Source organism: Spinacia oleracea, chromosome 2 (assembly GCF_020520425.1).
Source record: "Spinacia oleracea cultivar Varoflay chromosome 2, BTI_SOV_V1, whole genome shotgun sequence".
In the NCBI taxonomy this organism is placed as follows: Eukaryota; Viridiplantae; Streptophyta; class Magnoliopsida; order Caryophyllales; family Amaranthaceae; genus Spinacia; species Spinacia oleracea.
The window spans coordinates 113,077,378-113,096,365 of record NC_079488.1 but is presented as its reverse complement, the minus strand read 5'-3'; the positions used below and the strand labels follow the sequence as shown (position 1 = coordinate 113,096,365).

The 18,988-nt window shown below is 35.8% G+C and overlaps 2 protein-coding genes across 8 annotated transcripts; one reads left to right on the top strand and one right to left on the bottom strand.

Moving 5' to 3' along the window:
- Positions 1 to 6,835: 6,835 nt before the first annotated feature.
- Positions 6,836 to 18,087, top strand: LOC110795761 (uncharacterized). Of its 6 annotated transcripts, none has more exons than XR_008928537.1 (5): positions 6,836 to 6,952; positions 7,813 to 7,974; positions 8,100 to 8,207; positions 9,342 to 9,424; positions 9,507 to 10,908. XR_008928537.1 is itself a non-coding variant. In XM_022000873.2 (5 exons), exons 1-5 carry the CDS (start codon positions 7,772 to 7,774, stop codon positions 17,832 to 17,834), a joined length of 576 nt encoding a protein of 191 aa, XP_021856565.2. In that variant the 5' UTR covers positions 7,346 to 7,771; the 3' UTR covers positions 17,835 to 18,087. The 6 variants fall into 6 exon arrangements, 3 of the variants coding, with proteins under 3 accessions (XP_021856565.2, XP_056693883.1, XP_021856504.2); XR_008928536.1 differs by having other exon boundaries at positions 6,855 to 6,975; XM_022000873.2 differs by lacking the exon at positions 6,836 to 6,952 and adding an exon at positions 17,829 to 18,087 and having other exon boundaries at positions 7,346 to 7,974; positions 8,127 to 8,207; positions 9,507 to 9,709.
- LOC110795891 (uncharacterized protein At4g08330, chloroplastic) lies at positions 13,287 to 17,544 on the bottom strand. 2 transcript variants are annotated; one of them, XR_008928538.1, is made up of 3 exons: positions 17,267 to 17,544; positions 13,643 to 14,149; positions 13,287 to 13,381 (listed from the first exon to the last, which is right to left on the bottom strand). XR_008928538.1 is itself a non-coding variant. In XM_022000956.2 (2 exons), the coding sequence occupies exons 1-2, from the start codon at positions 17,344 to 17,346 to the stop codon at positions 13,711 to 13,713; spliced, it is 519 nt and encodes a 172-aa protein (XP_021856648.2). In that variant the 5' UTR covers positions 17,347 to 17,543; the 3' UTR covers positions 13,334 to 13,710. The 2 variants fall into 2 exon arrangements, 1 of the variants encoding a protein (XP_021856648.2); XM_022000956.2 differs by having other exon boundaries at positions 13,334 to 14,149; positions 17,267 to 17,543.
- Positions 18,088 to 18,988: the final 901 nt, after the last annotated feature.

Sequence of the window (18,988 nt, the reverse complement as noted above, 5' to 3'; positions counted from 1 at the left end):
ATCAAATCCATCGGAATTTTAATTTTGGAATATGGATTTCCTTATCCTCCTAACCCACTCTCGCAGTCTCGGTCTAAAGCACTAAAATTTCGTGTCACAAAATTTATAGGAAATTCGGCGATAATTTACCATTCCTAGTGACATTCGGAGTGCTCCTTTCTTTTTCTTATAGATCTTCTTACTTACTATTCATGTGATCAAACAGCAAAAATTCAACCAACTTTAATTTACTTCGTAAATTTGAACTTTATATATTTATACTAGTAATATGATATTAATATTGACATGAATGGACTAAATAATTGATAGTTAGAAGTATTATTTGATAAAGAGAATCTCTTTTTTCATGAACATAGATTAAGCACATGCCAAAGTGAAATGCCCATACATGAATAATTAAGCTTAGAAACTTTTTCTAGTACTAGAATATATAGAAATAGTTAATTAGGACCACTAATTGTCTAATAAGGTGCTTAATTAAGTTGTAATTAAAACATAAGTGGGAAATAATTAGAGTAAGCTAGGGCCCGGGCCCACTTAAAAAAATGTTGTAGACAAGTAATGTGTCTTTTAGCTGTTGCCTTGGTTGGGAGAATATCTGGTTTCATGCATCTCTCAGCTTTACATGCATGCATTATTTTCAATCATCGTCAAAGCTTAGCTAGATTGTGACGTTCAATCCCGGTTATTTTGCCTACTTACTTTACTGTTTGATTGGGAAAGATTAATGACTCCCTAAGAAAATATGAGCCCGGTTGTCCCGGCCCGAATGTAAAGATGGTTGTAGGCCGGGTTGTGGACCAACACGAAAAAGAACAATGCTTTCACAGGCACGAAAAAAGCACGGTTCGGCACGAGCATGAAGTCGTCGGTTGTGGGTTTGGCTCGGGGTGCACTTATTTTGGGAAAAAGGCACGATACAACATGTCAAATGTAGTTAAATTAGTGAAATTAGGCTTAGGCACGAAGGTCCGACCCAGCACGAGGGCACGTTGTGCGTAGAGCTGATCAACACGGGGCCCGCCCGCTGGCCCAGGTTGAAAATTACCGGGTTTTGGGCAGAATGTCAGTCTGAAAATGGCCACTAATCTTGGCTCGAAGTAACGGTTTTTGTGCAAAAAAATTGGCCCGAAGTTTGGCCCGGCCCGACATGACATAATGGACAGATTTTTATGGCTGCGGCCCGACCCGCCTTTTGATCAGGTCTAGTTGTGCCTGAACCTTTTGTTTCTTTTAATTTTCGGGCTCGGTACGAAACAAGTGGGCTTAGCATGGGCCGAGCCCATTCGGCCAAAAACACGTTGGCTCAACACGAATCTCAATGTACAAAATCAAAATGATTCCGGTTTCCTATAGTGGTAATATTTTGAGTGTATGTAAGGAGTAACGTAATAGCAAGAGAAAAGGGGACCAATATTGGTTGATTATAGGTACAATTGGACCATAATATTAAGGGGGGGAGGGGGGTGTTGAGTAATATGGAGGAAAAGGGTTTAAGAATGAAGCAAGAGGGTATGGGACGAAAATGACAACACATTTTTCACAAATTGTATTGAGTCTAGCACATGCAATCACAATTAATCTTGATAGCTATTTTGGCTCCTCTATCTGTCCTGCCAAAAAAACATGGACTTGAGATTTCCTTATGCTTTTATAGGCCAATTAAACATGGTTGTGGGTCGGGTCAGGCTGGTCCGACACGGGCACGCAAAAACACGATCAGACATAAGCATGAAGTCATGGGCCATGGTCGCAGGTTTTTGGAAAAGTACGATAAAACACGCTAAATTTGGTAAAATTTTACTTAGGCACGACGATATGACACGTGGGGTTGGTACACATTTTTTTTGGTTTTGTTCTGGACCGACATATTACAAGTGGGCTTGGCATGTGTAGGGCCCGTTAAAGCTATAATGTTTAATACTATGTATCTTATTTTGTTTGTCTCAGACTCCCAACTACATTTCGGCACAGTTTCTAATGCACACATTTGAGTATAAAAATCTCCAGTTACGTGTTATAAAGGTCTAGTTATCAAATCGATTATTATATTATATGTTTGGTGAATGTAGGGATGATTAATGATTAAGATTAAAGTGTAGATTTTGAGAAATGAGGTTTGAAGATGAGGGGGGGAAGAAGAAGGAAGTTCCAAGTAGGTTGGCTTGGTAGGACAAGAATAGGAAAAGGACTCCACAAATAATCCGTGGACTATGGACCATGGTGCACATAGAGCATGGTGCACCATGTGCACCAAAAGAACACATGTGCATAAACAAAAGAACATGACACTACGACAAAAGAACATGCAATATAATGTTTTACTTTTTTGTTATAAAAAATCACAATTTATTAAAAATATAAAAAAAATATATGTCCATGTTCTTTTTACGTAAACAGATGTTCTTTTAATTATATACTAATGTTCTTAAGGTGCACCATGGTCCACCTTCTAAATTGCGCTCCACAAACAAGGAGCAACAAAATAGGGCACACAACAAGGAAAAAAAGGTACCAACTTTTGTAAATTTTATCAATCTTTAAAGTTCTCTAAAGAAAAGAGGCCTCATCTTTTTAAGCCCAAGTCAAACTTCTATTAAGAACCATGTTATCATGTCACTTTTGTGTGTCCATTTTATTTATTTATTTATTTCTATTTCCAAAAGAAAACTTTCCAAGTCACCAAAATTCTAAGATAAAAGATACTTATATGCTAAGTTGCTAACTATATAGTGTCTAAGATTATAAATATAGCTAAGCACGGGCCGGGCAGGTAAACCCGGTCCAACATGGTGTTGGCCACCCAACACCGGGCTCGCCTTGAGCCCGATATGACCCGAGTTACAAGAGGTAGAGAGTCGGGTGTGCTTCATGTGGAAAATTTATTTGAGTCCCATTAATGCACGAGCCTTGGGGAGAGTCCACATCTATAACTTCTAGTATAATTAATTTTTGAATTCATTCATTCATAGAATAGGGCTCACCCGCCCAACACGACTTAAATTATACATGGCCCGATCTATTAAGGCACAAGGCCCACCTCTACTTATTAGTTTGTTGAAAATAGTGAAACTTGTGTCGAATTTGGTTCGGGTGTATGTCGGATACGGGAGCAATTTAGGCTGATATTATATTAGATCCCGTGCATGCACGGATTTTGATAAATTTTTCCACAAAATATTTAATTGATTATCTCCCAAACTATTGCATATTATAACATTTTTAACATACTCGTTTAAATTTATTCATCTAATGTGCATATTTAAAATGCTAATATGGTAATTTTACCAAAATATTGAGTGTTATATTTTTCATTATTAATATAGTGATTTGACTAAAATATTACCAAATTAGAATAATTATTATTACTTCGTATCTATTATTGCCATAATTTATAAACTAAATTTTGTTTCCATACATAAATACTTTATAGAAAAAGGTAGAGAATAAAATAAAACAGATACACTTAAATTTTTGTTGGAAAAATGATTTTTGGCGGGAAAAAATCGCACCAGGAATTAACACGTGTCATTCCTGGTGTCTCTTTTAGTATATAGTAATAGATATTGCAGGTACAAGTCATGTTCAGATCGGATAAATATTGGATTCGGTCTAGTTTGGATCGGTGAGTCTCTGGTCGAGCTTGGAACAGACTCGTTATCAATCTTGACCTGAACTGACCGATTGTTAATTGTGATCCAACACGCTTATTTTGTTAGCAGTTACAAAAAATCTTAAAATTATTAAGGGAGTTCTCTAGCACGATAAGACCCCCCCGGCACGGCACATGGGATCTGTCGTACATAGTCATCATTTATAGAAGAGAGGCACGAGCTCGACATAACACGACTTTTCCTTGGCCTATTTTAGGCACGCCATCTTAGGGCATCATGCGAGGCTCGGCTTGGCTCAACACTGTGTGTCACGACTTTTCCTTGGCACGTTCTAAGCCCGACTCATGAGGGTACGAAAAACACGAGGCCCGAACCGACTTTCCCTTGCCCCCATTCTGGATAATTCCCGACACGTGGGACCCGACACATGTCCAGCTCAGACATCTACACCTTTACCAAACAAATACAAATTCATCAAATCTCGTTTACATCATATCATATCATTGCCGTTAATTTGATTTAATATATAGTTGTCTCCTCACACAAACCCAAACAAACAATCTAATAACAAGTTAAACTACTTGTACACAAGTTCGACTCATTATAGAACCCTGTATATAGAAACAATCCACATGCGAAAGTATAGATTTGTTAAACTTTGATAGACAGTACATTTAGTGGTGATATGGTCATGTTGTTATCTTGCACTTGTATGTCGATCAGAAAATATGAAATAACATCCTTACAAAAGGAATACGTCTACTTTTTATGTGACATGTCTTTTTATGGACCGATACATCTCCTTCTATCTTTTCCCACAAACAGCTAAATACAAATTCACCAAGCTACAATATGTACATTATTTTCAAATGATGTTTGCCATAACTAATTCTAACACGTTGTTCTCTTCACCTGAAAACTCGTTTTCATATTTGGATGATTGGATCTCAAAAAATAATGAGACAGTACTTTATAAGGCTAAGCTGTTACGGGGCTACTGCTTTATTGTCATATGGTTTTAAAATGGATTTGAACCTCTTTTTCGTGTAAAGTGGTATCTCTCTCTTGATTATGGGTGTGGCTCAGACCCGTATTTAGCAAGAGAGAGAAAGAATCGGCATGAAAAAAGCATGGCCCGACGCAGTCACGAAGTCGTGGACCGTGAGCCGGGCCGGGTCTGGCCACATTTTTTATGAGAAAAGCATGACAAAGCACGGCCTGACACAATCACGAGGCCATGGGCCGTGAACCGGGTCTGGACCGCATTTTTTATGGAAAAAGAATGACAAGGCACGGCCCAACAAATTACGCTAAATTTAGTAAAATTAGGCTTATGCCCTGCCCGATATGAGAGTCTGGGTGCATTTTGAAACTTTTTGGTCTGGCCCGACTAGTTTCAAGCGGGCTAGGCCCATGGCCTCGGCCCGGCCATGCCCCACAACCATCTTTAGATGTGAGTAGTATGGGCAACGGGAATCCGACCCGCAAACGACAATCACTAGCTAATGTTTGTGTTAATCGGCCTAGCTTCACACTGAAACAAAATTCCGAAGAGAATTGATTAAAACTAATACGACCAAGAGATAAGATTTGACTCCATTATTATGATTTATATTAATTTCCGAATGAGTTAGCCATTCACTGATTCACAAAGGAATGTCACAATCCTAGCATTTTTTGTTTCTTTTCTTTTGGTAAGATTTATTTTTCAAACTTGCCTGATTTATTTAGCCTCTATAGTACTATAGGATGTTGGTGTATGTCAATTAGTTTAGTTAGTTCAGTTGGTAAAGCCTCGAGGGTGGTACCCAAGACCTGAGATCGAATTCCGTCTACCTGTTTTGATGCTATTTAATTGAAGCTAGTCCCATTGAATGTTTTCCCTTTCTACTCAATCTTATTAATGAAAACACTAGCTTTTCATAATTTGTCAAATACCATACAAATAGTTTCTTAATCATTCCCACCAACAAATGCGTAAATTAGCGGATAAGAGAGTTGTTTCAATTTAACAAAGGTTGGTTCAAACCTTGGCATCGCAACAATATTTGTTGAGGGCCAGACTCGGCTCGATTTTAAATTAGTCGGAGCCTAGTAGGTTCTAATTTACTGAGTGAGATACCCTCAACAAAATTCATTTTTATTCCCCCAACCCGACCCAAATTGAAAGGGTGACCAAAAAGGCCAGATCCAATCTGAACCCGATCTAAATGACCCGTTTTCCAGGTCTAGTACTAGATCTCGGTGAAGTTATTGAAATATGGTTGGGCATGAATCGGGTTGGATTTATTTTAGCCATACTATATATGGCCCAAATGGGTTGGGCAGGCCCGGAAGGGCCACCTTTTGGGCTATTTTTATCTTTGACATGTTTTGCTCAGCTTAATTTACCGGGCCTGGCTATAATTTCAGCCCAATAATAGTGATCAGAGGCCTCATAGACGTTTGTTCATATTTAGGTATCATATCCCGTAGATTAGCATTAGCATGATCACATTCTAGTTTACAAGGAAAAATATAGTCATGAAAATGTTGTTAGATTCATCTAAATGTACATTTTACTTGAATCAACTTTTTACACTCATTTTCACTTGACAATTTAACATTTTAACTTCAGATCAATCACCGTTTTTGTTTTGCATATACTCCATCCGTCCCTTAATACTCGACATGTTTTGACCGTACACGTTTGCCAATGCACAACTTTGACCACCAATTTCATTAACTACATATTATAAAAACTTATAAAAATATTAATATTTTGAAAATATATATTAAGGCGAAGCCAACAATTTATTATATACTAACATTTATTTTCATATACTAGAAATAAAATAGGATCAAGTGAATTATGTAAGTAGTGCAAAAAGTCAAAACAGATCGAGTATTAAGGGACGGAGGGAGTAGTAGTTTATCTGTCAAATTATAGAATCCATCATATCGTCTTTTACAATAAATTTCCTAATAGCATACATGATGACCGACCCTAATAAATTATCATTAATTAAATTGGTGTGCATTAAGATTATCTTAAAGAAAAAGTAAGTAAGCTGGATTAAGAGCCATCATAGATCAACAATTTACCCACTCCAAACAACTTGTTAATATATTAATCTAGCTAATCTCTACAATTAACGTTGTTAATTAAACAAGTCGATCAAATTACCTACTATAAACATGTTTAATTAATGTAATCAACGACATAATTCAAGCAGCCTCCAAGAGTCCAAGTTAATCAGAACTAATCAACTAGAGTTTGTTCTCTTCATCTAGTATGGTCTGATTTTTCTAATTCCTGATTTGTTCTGATCTGGTGTGGTATAGTCTCAATGTTTACTGTGAGTATCTTTCGCCCTTTCTGGTATGCTCTTGTCTATTCTTATCTGGTGTGGTTTGAATGTTTTATGTGATCGTTTTTCGTTTTCTATGGTCTAATCTGAATACTTTTTATGAGTGTCTTTTTTTGCTTTTTCTGATTTGATTTGTTTTAATCTGGTTTGGCCTAGCTAAATATTTTATGTGAGTGTCTTTTGCCTTTTCTAGTTTGGTATGTTATGGTATGATATTATCAAACCTGGTCTGTTTTTTTTTTCTTTTTCTTTTATGAGTGTTTTTTTTGCTTGTTCTGGCCTGGTCTGGCCTAAATATTTTATATGGGTGATTTTTGCCTTTTTTGGTTTGGTTTGAAGGTTTTCTATGAGAATTTTTACCTTTTCTGATCTTATTTGTTCTGATCTAATCTGATCCGGTCTAGTCTGATCGAAATGTACGTGTTATGTGAGTTGATTTTGGGTTTTCTTGTCAGGTCAAGCATGGTTGGTTTCTTATAATCTAATCCAATAAGTAATAAAATAAGAATAAAGTGAAAAGAACATAATCATGTACTAATGAACATTCGATAAAAGGTAAATTAGTACGTACGTAGTAGTTAGAATTACGCATTAATTAATGCAAAAATGCATGTCGTACGTCCTTAATAATTTCCAGGAAAAATCCTACGTACAACGCGCAACCTAAGTTACCTGCAGCTGACTCTGTCGTACAAAGATAGATCATACACCTAATCTTAATTTTCTGTATAAATATTAAGACATTAATGTACAATTAACCATAATCTCTAGCTTTTAAAAAGTATAATCTCTTAATTAGTTTATATAATGGAAACATTAAACTCGAACCGGATTATAAACCTCCATAGATTCCGAGCTTCCGAGACTCGGTCGTCTTGCCGTTCTACTTACCGGAGAAGCGCCGCCGCCGTCGTCGTCGATGTATTAGCATTCAAGAACAAGAGAAGTGCAGGGGTTTTGAGTTCTTCATTAGCTTGGAGCAATATTTATAAAACCAGGAAAAATTACATGTGAGTTTTTTTCATTTTATTTAATTTAATTACTCCATAAAATATTTTAATTACTCCATAATATATTATATCATAATTAACTCCAAATGATTTTTTTTTTTTTTTTTTTTTTTTTTTTTGACAAGAGACTCCAAATGAATTTGATGATGCAGTGGGGCAGTTTTTGAAGTTCAAGGCAATAATAAAAGTGTTCAAGCTTCGGCTGCTAATACTGGTCCCTCTGGCAAGCCTTGGTACGTAACTTGTTGGTAATTAATAATATAATTAAGGAAATTTTGTCAAAATCTATCTTATAAAATTGATTTTTTGTGAAAAACTACCTTATAAAAAAAATGGTCCGGCTCGACCGAGTAACTGGCGAATCTTAAACAGTTTTACGTAGAGCTGATCAACAATGGCCCGGCTCGAAAAGTACCGGGTTTCGGGCAGAATATTTCGGCCCGATTTCCGGGCCCGCCCTGCACTTTTTAAAAATTTCGCGGGCTTTGGACAACGTAAAACACCAATTTAGTTATAAATTTGGCACGGCCTGAAAAGCCCGCTATTTTTTGCCCGAAATAGCGGGTTTTAGGTACATAAATTCGGCCTAAAGCTTGGCCCAACCCGACTCGGCCCGACATAATGAGTAGATTTTGCGTCCCCGGCCCGACTTGCCTTTTGATTAGGTCTAGTTTTACGAGGAAAATAGAAAAATTAAGCAATATAGATGGAGTTTAATAGTTTATAGTTTTATACAATTACACTCAAATGTCAACTAAAAATACACTACAGAATTCTCCGTAAGGGGGCACCCAATTAAGGCAAAAGGAAAATTTGCCATTAGACCTAGTGGTTAAAACCGAGAGTTTGTACGTGTATGATAGGTTATAGGTTATGATGTGGCTATTACAGGTCCCTTGGGATATCTTGGTACAACTTGTTGGTATACTTTAATTAATGAAGTTCTGACCTAATGGTTAAAACTGAGAGTTTGTACGTGTATAGTAGGAAGTATGCTTGAATTCCCTTCCCTCAGTTGTAATTTATATTGCTCTTATTCCCCGTTTAGAAGTAGTTGCACTATACTTTAACGCTCGGCTATTCACAATTTTGACCGTTGATATATGTCTTTAGTTCTTTACTTATCTATTAGTGAAAATATTTAAAAAAACATTTTAAAAAGTAGACATTTAGACTAATTTAATAACATTTTTATATGATAACATTTACGTAGTATATATTTTTGAAATTAATACTTCGTATATGAATAGTGTACAAAGTCAAAATGATGCAACTATTTCTAAACAGATGAAATATTATCGATTTATCGTTCACATATCATGGGACAAATTAAAGATTTAAACTAAATTATGGTGTGATGAATGCAGGTGTAATTGGCTGGTTGGAGTAATTTTGTCAATAGTTTTACCCTTTGCGTCTAGAAAATGGAGTCGGATATTGGCTATTAAAAGTAAGTCTAATTTGGCTAACATACTTTGCAATTCCTTAATTATATGGTTAATAATATAATTAATATTATGGTGCATACGTAGATGAAATAGACACGGTGGTGGAGACAGTTGAAACAGTTGTAGAGACAGTTGAAACGGTGGCGAAAGAGGTGGCCCATGTGGCGGAGGAAATGGCCCATCAACTTCCAGAAGGTGGGAAATTGCAGAATATAGTTTGTAGTGTAGCAAATGTGGCGGAAGAGACCGCAAAAGATGCACACTTAATAGATCAACTCATCGAAAAGGTTAGCATAATTCTGCTCCACTTTCTTATTTTTTCTGATATGATGTGATCTGGTTAAGTCTGGAATAAATAGAAAAAATTGAACTAAATAGAGTAATTTCAATATAATTTATAGGCAAGTTTTATAAACTAAGGGCTCGTTCATTATTAATATGAGTTTCAAGTTTTTGGTTTTGAAAGTCATGTGATTGAGATTGAATCATGATTTATGAACTGAATAATAGTTACTTTTTTCTAGTTTTTATATTTTGATTTTTAGTTTTATAAAAAAAACAGAAAACTGGCATGGAAACAAAAACGATATCGAAAGTACCCTTTAGTAATATCCTGAAAAGGAGAAAAGTCAAAGGAAAAGCGTTTTGTTTCGTTTTACGATCATGCACTATAATATATTGTACCATTAACGACGGGAAATTCCGTCGCTAAAAGCCAATAATCGTTGGTTAATGACGGGATTTCTTGTCTTGAGCCCGTCAAAAAAGGAGGCCGTCATTAACGGAAAATCTCATCGTTAACCCGTTGTAAAAAACATTTGTGACGATTGTTCCCGTTTTTGTTTGGTTGTTAGCCCCGTCGCAAAATATTTTTACGACGTGATTTTTAACCCGTCGTTATTAGGTTGTCATTAAAAATACATATATTCTTGTAGTGATGAATTAGATATTATATATAGTTGTAATACTGTTAATTTTGAATAATGATAACCAAAAAGTGAAAACATATTTATTAGTACAGTAGTACGACTAATATTAATTAAGTTCAAGACTTTCAATTTAATATTAAATCCATCATAAACTTATAATCAGAAACATTATTTGTTTAATCAATTTTGTTGTCGTCTTTTTATGACCATATACAGGTAGAAGTAGACCTGTCAAAAATCGACCCGACCCGAAAACCGATCCGAACCCGACCCGAAAATACTGGGTCCTGAACAAGATTTTGCGACCCGTAACCCGATTTTATCCGAACCCGAGCAACCCGAAAAGTAATGGGTCAAAACCCGACTGAACCCGTTTTGGACCCGACCGATTGAAAATCATTGTATTTATAGTAATAAATGCGATTATGAGAAAATTTAAGCATAATAAACACGCTGTTTTTTACTATTATTGTGTGTAATATGATTTTAATTTGAATTATACGCCATTTTACGGTTGAATTTGACTAAATATAAACTTATGTAGGAAAATTTGTTAATTTGTGCCCATATTTTGTATATTTATCACCTAAATTAATGAAAATATAATGCGCGTTTTAAAATCTCTCAACCCGTTGGGTCGACCCGAACCCGAAAGTTCTGGGTCTTGAACAAGCATTTGTAAACCCGAACCCGAAAGTGACCGACCCGATCTAACCCGAACCCGAAAATAATTTTTTACAACCCGACCCGACCGACCCGTTTGACAGGTCTAGGTAGAAGACTTGGAGAAAGAAGCAGAATCTATATTTGTTGGACACGATGATGAAAAAGTTACGAAGGATGATGTACAATATGATCAATGCCACAACATGACGAGATTATTCATGATCAACCTAAATAATTTAGACTTATAACTTGATCAACTTCAAATTAATTCATAATGTGTTGTAAATTATTATTGTTTCATTCATTTATTTTTTACATTTTTTATTCATTTCATAATTTGTAACTTTATTATTACTTATTCTTATTAAAATTAGATCAGAACAGATCAGAAAAGTTCAAAGGATTACACCTTCTTCTTTGAAAATTATTAGGTGCACCCAGGGTGCATGCACCTAAGGGTAATTTTATTCCCATGGGTGGTCCTATAACATTTTAGCACAGTACACCCAGGTGTGTCTAATACGCTCTACTTCTTCTTTCCGTACGCGTATCGTCATATGGTCATACGTCTTATATCTCTTTTAATTCCATATTTGTAAAAATTACTAAAATTAGATATTAAAAAAAATACAAGTACACATTAAGATGAAGCAACAGTACCCCACTCGATAATGTTATTTATTTATTTATTACATGCATATCAACTTACAATATATCAAAATCAAATTAGAAGATTAGACTAGAGCACATCAGAGCAGGTGAAGAGAAGATAATGCGAATCATTTGAATTTATCAAATCATATTTGCCCAATTACTCATTCTCAATTGTACAATCATACTCTCTATGAAGGTTGCATTTCCTTCTTTTAATATATAACTAGTGTGTGGCTCGGGCGTTGTCTCGGGTTTTGACTTTTATTCGGCTTTATTTGTTGTAAATATGTGTCCGTGTAGATGGTGTCGTCATAGAATTATGGGGTTACACGCAAGATTAGCACCTGATTAACAACCTTCTCAAGCTGAAACTCCATGTTCTATTACCCCAAGTGCATGTAATATGTTCTATAATTATTCAACCACTTACTCGTTATATATTACGTTCTATTACCCAGAGTTTTTTTTTAGGAGTAATCTAGAAAAGTAATAACTGTACATTTATAAATTAAGTAATCCTTCCCTTTTTTAGATTCACTTCTATTCAATTTGTTATTTATTGTAAAAAGAACATAAATGTTTATATAGAAATATATAACATAAGTTGTAGTTGGTTAAGATGGTTGGATGTTGAACTTTTAACAAAGAGATCTAGTGTTCGATCCTTACTACATGTCATGATGCTGCTTAGTGGTGATGTGGCGTAATAAGGCGAGGTATATGTGACACGTATACGTTCTTAAGAACGTCTTTTAATATATTAGTATAGATGATCGGGTCAAATTAAAGCTAATTTTGGTCCATTGACCATGCACGCATTTATAATAAATTTAAGTTGGTTTGTAGAAAATATTCCTATGTTCATGTTTCCAAAATAAGTTGTATTATGTGTATTGGCATCTCTAATTGTCCATTTGCCTAAACTAACATAATTTGGATGGAAGTCGAAGCCATATTAGCTGCGAAATGATTGAGCCTGACTTTCTTCTTACCTAATAAAAATAAATAGATGTGGGTCGGGTTTGCGTCGAGCCTATGACAATGAGCCTAAACGGTTCCGGCCCACTATCCATCGTGTCGGGCCAGAAATTCCAAAGCAGGCCCCAGGCCCAAGGGCCCTCGTCCCTAAGCCCAAATTTATTAATTTAGTGTGCTTTGTCGTGTGGGGTCGAATCATGCCGTGCTTTCCCCTAAAAATGCAGCACAGGCCCGACCCACAACTTCATGCTCGTGTCGGGCCGCGCTTTTCCGTGCCGGATCGGGCCTTTTCATGTCGGGAAAGCAAACAGATTACCATGAACTCATGAAGAAGCAGTTTCAAATGATCCAGAAAGAACATTTACAGACCAAATCAAAGAATTTTCTTACTGAAATGCTCAGAATAATCATTAAGGAACTGAAACCAGCATCAATACTCAGAATAATCATTAAGGAACCGAAACCAGCATCAACACTCAGAATAATCAATAACCAGTTCTGAAACTTTCGACCCGACCCAGCCCGCTACAAACGACTAGGTGTGGGCTGGACCCGTTCAGACCCAGGACTCGAAACCCACCCCAGCCAGCCCAGCCAATACAATCTGATAACTGTAATATTTCTACATTTGTCCAACTAGACTATACAATCTGATAGAACATTATACAAGGAACAAACAGCAGATAGTTTTAAACGATAGAAAAGTAGCTTCACCAACATAACATTTACATCCTGCACAAAATTTTAAGATACATGACCTTCGCTTCACCATTCAGAAAGCACGGGAAAAGGAACTACTCCGTACAATACACTGAAAACACCATTTTCACTACTCGAAACTGTAAAATCTTGAAACTGCAATTTTCTAGTAGAAATTTCTGGTAGAGCAAAACATTGTCTTTTTTCCAAAAATAAATACTCCTATATCACTCAAACTCTGTACAATTACCAATGAAGAACAACATAACTTTCTTAAACATAAATGATAAATACCTGGTTTTTTCTTCACCATGAAGAAGAAGCACTCTTAGTTATTTACTTTTGTGCACTTGAACTGGATGTCAAAAAACAAGAGGAGTACCAGCTTGAGAAGAGGATGAAGGTTGCAATGCACGGATTCTGACGTCATATTTCCCCTGAGTGACGGCGGCAACTTCAACTTCGCCGGAGTTTGATCCGTCTGGTATAATTGGATAAGAGTAACTTTTGTTATTGTTGTTGTTGTTGTTGTTGTTGTTGTTGTTGTCATCATAAGCTTCGCCGACATGGTTCCCACATTTCCGACAAAGGAGTTTGGTTCTTCTACGAAATAAACCCCAAGAATTCTTCGATATGAAGTACGGTACACATCTGGTTTCGTCAACCTTCATGAATCTGCTCTCGTCGATTTGGAAAAACGAGATGATTCCTCGTTTTATGGATTTTCCGTATTTTGAGCCAAAGGTTGCGGTGTTCCGGTTTGATGAGTTTAAATTCAGCTCGTAACCACAAGCACCACAGCTGAATGAAAGAAAGTGGTTTAGTAACACATCATGAAGGAAAACACTCGAGGTCTTGTCACTCGAAAACACTCAATGAAAGGCAACAATGTTGAACAAGATTTTGTGACCCGTAACCCGACCTGTAAACCGAACCGAAAATACCCGTAACCCGATTTTATCTGAACCCGAACAACCCGAAAAGTAATAGGTCAAAACACGACCAAACGCGTCTTTGACCCGACCGACTGAAAATCGTTGTATTTATAGTAATGAATGAGATTACGAGAAACTTTAAGCACAATAAACGCGTTGTTGTTAATATTGTTGGGTGTAATATGATTTTGATTTTGAATTATACGTCATTTTATGCTTGAATTTGACTAAATATAAACTTGTGTATGAAAATTTGTTAAATATACCAGATTAATAAAAATATAATACGCATTTTAAAATCTCTCAAGTCTCAACCCATCCGGTCAACCCAAGTCTGAAAGTTCTGGGTCTTGAACGAGCATTTGTAAACCCGAACCCGAAAGTAACCGACCCGTAAGTAATTTTAAAACCCGACCCGACCAATCCGTTTGACAGTAATACCCACAACTGTTTTTGCTACTATGCATATGACAGTATAGTCTCTTAAAACTTCATACATCATTAGTTTAATCGAGGTAAGGAAACTGAACTTCAAATAATCAATTCCAAATTGCCAAGATGTCTCCAACAAGATGAAGCTTGATGAAAATCCTTTCCTAATAAACCTTACTCGGGATTGCTAGTCAAAGATGTCATGAATCCAGTATGCTTTGAAGTTTCAAGAATAATCACAAAACCAACTAAAACTAGAGTACTATTGCCGTATTGCGGCTTTTATCACCATATTCCCTCATCAGTTTCTTTCAACATCATCATCTACCTCCTCGAGTCCTTGGGTTCCTCCATTAAGGTTTTATTCGCTTTATTGAACTTCAAATAAGGCTAGTAACCGAAAAATCAGAACATTTTCTGAAGCTAAGATATCAGCAAATAACATCAAGGCACTAAACATACTCGGATCCTTCACCTAGAATTCTATACCAGAATTGTGCACTTATCATACCCGTTTCAGACATGTATTCACTTTTCATAGTTGGATACCTGTTTCATACCCGTTTCATAGTTGTATACTTATCATACCATTAAGGTATTTATTCACTTTATTCAACTTCAAATAAGGCTAGTAACCGAAAGACAGAGCATTCTTCGTAGCTAAAATATCAGCAAAAAACATCAACGCACTAAACATTATATGAGGCAAACATACTCGGATCCTTCACCTAGCATTCCATACCAGAGTTGTACACTTATCATACCCGTTTCAGACATGTATTCACTTATCATAGTTGGATACCCGTTTCATAATTGTACACTTGTCATACCATTAAGGTACTTGTTCACTTTATTGAACTTCAAAGTAGTTCAAACCTAGCATTCCCTACCAGAGTTGTACACTTATCATACCCGTTTCAGAAATGTATTCACTTGTCATAGTTGGATACCCGTTTCCTAGTTGTACACTAATCATACCATTAAGGTATTTATTCACTTTATTCAACTTCAAATAAGGCTAGTAAGTAGTAACCGAAAAACAGAACATTTTTCGAAGCTAAAATCAGCAAATAACATCAACACACTAAACGTTATATGAGCCAGACATACTCGGATCCTTCACCTAGCATTCCATACCAGAGTTGTACACTTATCATACCCGTTTCAGACACGGGGCATAATCATTCAAAAACAGCAAAAAAAACCTAGAAAAAACAATGCAAATCAATCCGAAACACGGCATCTCATCATGACACTTTTGACAAGTCTAATTAACACAAATTATGCCAGTTATCAACTATCATTATGCTCCAAAAGGTACTCATTAGTCATTACAAATTATGTCTACCAATATTATTTTCCACCCATTTGCTCAACCCTTTAGCTTTTCATCCTTTCATAAAGAGGGAAAAAAGGAATCTTGACCTCATCTCATTCTATAGCTAAGGTTAACACTGCACATGGAGGGCAATTGGACAATCACATCCTAACCACCTTCCTCCTTTACTTCCCTTAATTTTCCTTCTGTCCTCGTTTCCCACTTTTTAAAGGAATAAACGAATAATCACCTTTTAACACATTCGGTAAAATATTATGTAAAGTGTCGCATCACGTTACTAGCTTAAATTACACTATCAACGTGAATACTAATTCTAGATGAAAGAAATAGCTTATATTCCAACGAATTATGAACTTTACTTCCCTTAATTTTCCTTTTGTCCTAGTTTCTCACTTTTAAAGGAATAATCACCTTTTAACACATTCCGTAAAATATTCTGATCGGGTTTAAAGTGTCACATCACGTTACTAGCTTAAATTACACTATCAACCTGAATACTAATTCTAGACGAACGGAGTAAGTTTATATTCCAATGAATTATGAACTTACAAAGGTTGATGATTCCAAGTTCCAGAAAGGAATACAAACAAGCTTTTGAGCATAGGGTGCTTTCTATTCAATTGATTATCACTAATTTTTCATAAAATTATCTTATCTGAACTTAAATGAATTTATCAGAACTTATTTTAATTATAAATTATACTTGGCCGACCCTAGTTTTTTCCTTGGTTATCTTATCCGAACTTATTTGAACTTGTCCAAGTTCCAAGAATAGGTAAATAGTAAAATCACAATCATCAATCATCAATTATACTTGGATCAAACCATTCTCCTTCATATATACATGTCTCAATGTATGTCCTCAAAATTCTCAATAATAATAAAAAAAATACTACCTCCATCTGGATTTAGTTCGCCATTGTTACTTATTCAAATTACACTATCATACAATACAATTAAGCTGTTTTCTGCTTAACTTCTCTGAGTTTAACACTATCAATTAATCATATAACAGTGAAATTAAAGTAGCATCTCAAGAATTTCTCCAATTCACATTAGCCAACTTTTTCAATTCCACAACATAATTAATCAACAAACCCAATTGAAAATCTATGAAATTAACAATAATTAAAACAAATTTACCCCAGATCATAATAATAAGAAGGAATTAACCAAAAATTAAAGAAAAGGGGGAGAAAGAAAGAAAGGAACCTGTAAGAAACATGTCTTTGAGAAGCAAAGGAATCCCTGTAGCTGCTAGTAAGGTAACCTTGGATAGTTGGAGTTTCCATTAAAATTGAAAACTGTGTTTTTTGTGGGTGATTTTCTCTCTCCTCTTTTCTGAATTAATTAAGCAAAAGTTGGAATTTTTAGAGTGAGTGAGTGAGAGATGAACGTGGTTGATGATGTTCTTGGGGATCGTGGGGTTTATGCGTTTTGTGACCGTTGTTAAGAAAAAACTGAATGAGAAGTGAGAGTAGGTTTATGTTTGTTTGGACTTTTTGGACTTTACACGGCTTTAACGCCTTATTTTGGTGGGACAATAGAGCAAGATAGAGTTTTCGTCTCAATTTAATTCAGTTCAGTTCAGTTCAGTTCAGGCAAATAAAATTCAGAATAACAGAGCCTAAAAGTCTGAATAAAAGGTTGAGTATTATATTAAGATAAGATCCTCGTTTAAGTGAATGAGTATGGGTAAAAAGTTTGGGATATCAAGACTCTATTTTAGATGATTAGGTGGCAACAAGTTTAATTTATGGTATTCCTATCTCAGGGATAAACTGATAGATAAGGCAAAGCACAAAAGAAAACTGAGGGGGAAAGAAAAGGCTACAACTCTACAAGCTTCTCAAGGAAGCCAAGACAAAACTTCTTAAAGAAGTCAACACAAAGACGGTGTCGGTAAACTAAATCGACAAATCAGGCGAAAACGAGGAGAACACCAAGCACAAAAATACATGCAGCGGCCATAAGAGACGAGGACGGCGGGGATGGCGGACCATCGACTTGGATCGAATATCTAGATTTGACGACGAGACATGAATCTGAGAAATTAAAAATAAATGAAAATTAATAAAAAGTTGTTGTGAAAGTTTTAAGCTCGGACTCCACTAGTGTTGCTCTTAAATTTCGACTAATATAGGCCTATATATGTGTTTGCTTTGTAAAAGTCAAAATGGTGTCGTTAACCTTAGACGAGAGAATAGTACTGATGGTGGATATGACATTAACACCGCCCGGTCACTACCGATCAAAGTCATATGACTCGTACTCATGTATGCTTCAATTGGTGCGAGTGTGGCGCGGTCACACAAAATCCACCATATAATACATATGTGTATGTTATGACAGATGTAATGTCCATTGAAAGACTAGTTCATCACTTCTACATTTAGTGAAATTTTCAGTTTAAGGTTGCGTTCTATTCACCTGATTCCCACTTATTTTTCCTGAACTTATCTTATCTGAACTTATCATGAACTTAACTGAACTTATCTGAACTTATTAGAACTTATCAAAACTTATTTTAGTTATAAATTGTACTTGACCAACCCTTATTTTTTCTGAACTTATCTGAACTTATCTGAACTTATTTTTTCTGAAATAAGTGGAAATAAGGTGAACAGAACATGGCCTTAAGAGGTTGGGTCATGTCTTTTCTGTGATACATCTCAACTCCATTAGATAGAGTGTTAAATTAGCTAGAGGCATTTACCTTCTGCGCCAAGAAAAACATTACTAAAAGTGTTTAACCACCAAAAAATGGCTTGTCTTTTGACTCTTTCTCAAAATGTCTAGAAAGTGGAGGTGATCAAAATCCGGGCCGAGTCGGGTTTTAACTTTTAACACAAAAAATCATGCCCAAATCCATAAATTTGATGCAGACTTTATAGGTCGAAACGGGCTTTTCATGCCATGCGTGGGTTTTGGTCC